General features: G+C 62.0%; 2 protein-coding genes across 7 annotated transcripts in view; both read right to left on the bottom strand.

Moving 5' to 3' along the window:
- Nucleotides 1-4634, bottom strand: part of IL3RA (interleukin 3 receptor subunit alpha) — a 12855-nt gene extending 8221 nt beyond the window's left edge. Inside the window, exons 1-3 of one of the 6 annotated variants that reach the window (XM_046672720.1) lie at nt 2388-2523; nt 1505-2015; nt 604-691 (exon numbers count right to left, since the gene is read on the bottom strand). In XM_046672720.1, the coding sequence (XP_046528676.1) occupies nt 604-691; nt 1505-1930 (514 nt within the window). In that variant the 5' untranslated portion in view covers nt 1931-2015; nt 2388-2523. Of the gene's footprint in view, nt 1-603; nt 692-1504; nt 2016-2387; nt 2524-2832; nt 3088-3751; nt 3931-4569 lie in introns of those variants that run through there. The other 5 variants (XM_046672721.1, XM_046672724.1, XM_046672726.1 and 2 more) reach the window with 5 other exon arrangements.
- The window catches only part of CSF2RA (colony stimulating factor 2 receptor subunit alpha), an 11096-nt gene continuing 8847 nt past the window's right edge, over nt 3069-5317 (bottom strand). Inside the window, exon 10 of the mRNA XM_046672912.1 lies at nt 3069-3095. Within this exon, the coding sequence (XP_046528868.1) occupies nt 3069-3095 (27 nt within the window). The remainder of the gene's footprint in view (nt 3096-5317) is intronic.

Raw genomic sequence — 5317 nt, 5'->3', positions numbered from 1 at the left:
AAGGATGGAGAGGAGGGCTTCCTGGAGGAGGCGGCCCTGAATCCAGTGACAGCGTCCTCATCAGAGACAGAAGAGGAGACGCAGACGCAGGGCCCCCCGGGGAGACCAAGACGGGCAAAGATGCCCAGGAGCTTGGAACGGTCATGCGAAGACGCCCCAGTTTTGGCAGGTGAGTGACCTGGACGCCCCGGCTTATGGCTGGAGCCCCGTTTCCCAGCACAGATGGTTTGGATCCCGGGTGTGGACATGGCCCCGCTTGACAAGCCATGCTGTGGTGAGTGTCCCACATATAAAGTAGATGAAGATCAGCATGGATGTTAGCTGAGGGCCAGTCTTCCTCAGCAAAAAAAAAAAGAAAGAAAGAAAAGGAGGATTGGCCGCAGTTAGCTCAGGGCCAATCTTCCTCAAGAAAAAAAGAAATCCTGGGCAGAGGGAAGCGATCGACCATCGTGCCCAGAGCTCCATCAGGACAGGGGCATCTAGACCAGCTCCACCTCGGAATCAGAAGAAACAGGGTAACTGGAGAAGAGGCCCCCTCCCCCGACAGACCCGCAGACGGAGGACGGACGGACGGACGGACAGACGGCCGTCCCGGGGGCCTACCCTGGTCCCGGAGCAGCAGGCCGGAGGCGGGCGTCAGGAACAGCACGATCCAGACGAGGGCCATGGGGCCGGGGGGCGGGCGTGTGCGCTGGAAAAGAAGGTGGAGTGAGCGTGGGGGCATCGTTCCTGGCCCTCCCGTGCGTGTGCATGCGTGTCCATGTGTGTGCACATGTGTGCATGCACATGCGTGTGCGTGCATATATGTGCCTCCATGTGTATGCATATGTGTGCATGCTCATGCTTGTTTTGCACACGCGTGTGCCTGTGTGCACACGTGCCCGTCTCTCTGTGTGTGTGCACGCGTGTGCGTCCGTCCCCCTGTCTCGAAGGCCCCCCCCCCGGGGGTTAAGAGCCGGCCCTCGGCCCCGCGCTCGTCCACACCCGGCAAAACCCGCCCCGACCCAGGTGGCGCCGGGTCCCGGAGCCGGGCAGGAAGTCCCATTAACGTCTGACGGCAGCGCCGCCCGTTTCCTGACCCAGCCGCGTTCCGGGAACCCAACACCGCCCCACACGCCAGGCCGGAAGTTTTTCCCACGGCCCCCAGGGAGCTCGCTGTGCATCCCCCGGACCCCGACTCGGCGCGGGGGTCCACACACCTCCTGACGGACCCTCCGCTCCTCCCCACCCCGAGTCTCATTTTGCACACGTCGTCAGTGCCTTGGGGGCCCGCCCGGGGCTGCCACACAAGCAGACGACCCCACAGCCGAGCCTCGGGGTCGAGGAGGGGTCACAGACCGTGCCACCTCCCTTAGGGCGTTCGCAGACCCCCGTCACCGCACCCAACACAGGCTCCATGGGAAAGGGGGGGTCTCAGCTGCCCCCACGCCCAGGCCCGAGGCTCCCGAGCTCGCCCAGCGTCATTCACCATGTTCACCCCCATCGGATTCCAGAACATTCTCACCCCCCCAAACGGAGCGCCCGTCCCCACCAGCAGTCGCTCCCCGTCCCCGTCCACGAATCCGCTTTCTGTCGTGGGGTTTGCCGGCTCTGGACGTTTCCCCTCAACGGGATCCCGTGCTGTGCAGCCTTCTGTGTGTGCTTCCGTCTCTGAGCGTCGTGGGTTCAGGGTCCGTCCACGCGCAGCTGTGTCAGGGCCTCGCTCCTGTTCACGGCTGCGTAATATTCCACCATGTGGCTGCACCGCAGCCCGTCTACGCATCCAGCCCCCGACGGCGGTGTCCACCTTTGGGCCCGTGTGCATATTGCCGCCGGGTGGGATCTCCGCCTTGATAAGCCCTTCGCGGCCGTCTGAGTCCCATTCGGGCTTCCAGAACCACCCACCTGGGGTCCCAGCCCCCGGGCTGGTTGAGATCCGGGGTGTGGACATGGCCCCGCTCAGCAAGCCACGTGGTGATCAGAGTCCCACGTATAAAGTAGAGGAAGATGGGCACGGATGTGAGCTCAGGGCCAGTCTTCCTCAGCAAAAAAAAAAAAAAAAAAAGAGGATTGGCAGTAGTTAGCTCAGGGCCAATCTTCCTCAAAAAAAAAATAAATAAAACAAAAACAATTTTTTGAAAAACGGTAAAAACGCATTTTCAGGCTCCACCCCGTGACCCCAACGCCCCCAGCCTGCAGCGAGGCTCCACCCCGGTGCCTCCGTTTCCCGAGAAGGCAGCATCCTCGTTCGCCCCAGCGTCTCTGGGGTCGGCGCACAAGGCCGGCTGGAACCCGAGGCGGGTGTGTGTGTGTTGGGGGGCGTCCCCCGTGCCCCTCAGTCCCCCCGACCTCGTGCCCCCGTGACCCCATGACCCCCCCCTCCCCCCACCCGGCGGGGTCTCTCTCACCTGGGCCTCGGCGGCCCCTCCAGCGTCCGCGCGGGGAAAGCGAAGCGGCTTTGTGCCCCGATCCGATCCGGGTTTTTTATAACCTCCGTGTCGGTGGGGCCCCACCCCCGGGCGCCCGACCCCAGGCGGCGGGGCGGACACCTGGGACCCCCTCCCTCCCCCTCCTCCCTCCCCCTCCCCCTCCTGCGGGTCAGAACTCGGGTCCTTTCCCGGCGCCGCTTCCTCTTGGCGGCGAGCCCGGCGGCCGCCGCTTCCTGACGGAGGAAATCCCGGAGGCCTCCCTGGGGGCGGCGCGCCGGGCGCACACCCCCCCTCCTCCCGGCGCCGACCCCTCCGCTGCCCCCCCGGGTGCCCGGATGACGGGGCTGCGGAGCGGGGTTGGGGGGGGGGTGTCGAGTCCGGCTCGCGACGTCGGGTCCCCCCCTCCCAAAAAAAACGGACGTGCCTCTGGCGTCTCTGCAGCGTTTGCAAACTGGCTCGTCGATCGATCGATCGATCCATCGCGTTCAGACGGAGTCGCCCTGGACCCCCCCGGTGACGCCGCCGCCTCCAGGACGCACTGGCCGCGCCGGGATTGCACGCGGAGCCGAGATGCAGCGCTGGGGGCACTTGCAACCAGCTCTGGGGACCTCCCCACCCCGACCCCGACCCCGACCCCGACCCCGACCCCGGGGGTCAGGCTCAGAGGGCGCAGGCAGGGCCCGCGGCCTGAGTGACAGGCGGGGGGCACAGGGGGCGGGACAAAGAGGAACAGCAGGTGCGACGGCAGGAACCAGGAGGCGGTTGCGAGATAAGGAGGCCGAACCCACCTCCAGACGGGGGGGCCCCCCGAAACCGCCACCACCCGGGTTACGACACCCCGACTCCTGCGGCCGCCCAGGGCCCGGTGACGGGGGGTTCGGGGGGAGGCGAGGCCGGAACCGGAGAGTCAAATGGTGGGGGCTGGAACCCTGTCAGCCGAACGAGCCGGGTCCCAGAGTCCACGACTGCTCAAAAATTATTAATACGAAAACACAAAGCGGGGCTGGCTGGGTTGCTTAGCGGTTAGCGTTTGGCGGCCTGGGGGGTCGCGGGTTCGGGTCCCCGGGCGTGAACCCACACAGCGCTCATCAATCCATGCTGCGGGGGGCATCCCACATACAATCTAGGGGAAGATGGGCACAGATATTCGCTCGGGGCCAATCTTCCTCAGCAAAAAAAAAAAAAAAAAAAAAAAAAATTGCGGTTGTTCCAATGATAAAACCCATCCAGGCATTGAAAGGTAAAGTCGAGAAAAACTCAAAAGTATTAAAAAAAAAAAAAAAAGAAACCTAAGACAAGGCGAACGGCAGGAAAATGATAGAACAGGTCTGGCCCCAACCTACGTGCTAATCACAGGGTTTCCAGAAAGAGAGGAAAAGCAGGAACGGTCACTCATTTCTCCGGAACCTTCCTGCGTGCCACAGGACGTGTGTCCCTGACGCAGCGGGTCCCGCAGGGCCGGGCGTCGTGATGCAATCAGGCCGCGTCCCCATGACTGGGCGGAACGTGAGGGACGCGCAGGAGCAGCCGGAACCTTCCGGAAACACAAGCAACGCTGGGCGTCAGAAACAAACGCCTTTAAAAAACAAAAAAACAAACAAAAAAACAAAACGAAAAAAAAACCTCCGTGCCTGAGAACACAGACAGGCTCGGCGGAGCACCGGGTGGAAACCTTGAGTTAGCACGCAGGCCTTGTCAGGACCTTGGAAGGCCCTGAAGGCCGAGAAACAAGAAACCGGGAGAAAACAAGACACAGGAGGCGGAACCAGGGGATCCAACCAGCGGAGGCGGGAAATTTAAGCCACTGGCCGCCCTCCGTGGGGTTTTTGGGGCGCGTCCTGAGGCCCGAACCAGCTGCCCCTACGGCATCCCGACGCTGGGGAGACTGAGGCCACCACGTGCGCCCTGGGAGGGGAGTTTTTTTCAGGAGGCGCCGGGCGGGGTTGAAAGAAACTCAATCCGCCTCTGAGCTGACGGAGCTAATACCCTCCCCTATTGCCTCCTGCAGTGGTCCCAGCACCCCCTCCGTTGCAGGTCCCGGGATGGCCCCCCCACCCTGTCCCGGGGCCGGTGGTGTGTCTGGGGCTCAGAGACAACCAGCCGGGTCCCGGGACATCCAGCTGCGACCCCGGCCTCCACCCCGCGGCCCCTCCGGACCCACCGTTTCTGAGAAAAACCCTATCTGGTCGGCACAGAGGTCCCCACGGCCGCCTCGGGGCCACCGCAATGTCGCGTCCGCCCCTTCCTGCTGGTGCCGCACGGGGTTGCGACACAGGCGACCTCGGGTCACGGGCCCGGCCGGCCCCTCGGCTCCTATTTCCGTCGCTTCTGCCCCAAACGCCACACACGGAAAGTGTTTTCTAATAGTCACTTAACAATCGCTGGCCAGCATTGCCCATGAAAAACCTTGCTTTGCACATTTTTTAATTTTTCCCCCCAATTTACTAGTTTATTTTCACCGTAAAAACGTGTTTTTTAATTTTTTTTTTTTGCATCCGACGCGCCATCCCCCCAAAAAGGAAAGAAAAGTGCTGCAGTCTGAAGAGAAACACGCCCGCCACCCCGGCGTCGGATTCCACGTCTACACGCGTGTCTGCACACGTGCGCACGCACACGCCTTTTCACCCGCCTGGAACGGCCCCCCACCGTGTGCTTTTCCGTTTTGCAAAAACGACGCTGTGCGTCTCTCTCCTCAGGCGCGACTGGAAGTGCACACATTCGCATGGATGTTAGCTCAGGGCCAGTCTTCCTCAGTGAAAAAAAAAAAAGGAGATTGGCAGTAGTTAGCTTAGGGCTAATCTTCCTCAAAAAATGAACTGGCATTGGCATAAGACAAATCTAAATGCATGCTTTTTTCTAAGTGAAATACAGACCAACTAGGCCTTGACCATTTTGTAGAACAGTGCAAT

This window comes from Equus quagga, chromosome 10 (genome assembly GCF_021613505.1).
Source record: "Equus quagga isolate Etosha38 chromosome 10, UCLA_HA_Equagga_1.0, whole genome shotgun sequence".
Lineage (NCBI taxonomy): Eukaryota > Metazoa > Chordata > Mammalia > Perissodactyla > Equidae > Equus > Equus quagga.
This window is presented reverse-complemented; position numbering and strand designations above follow the sequence as displayed.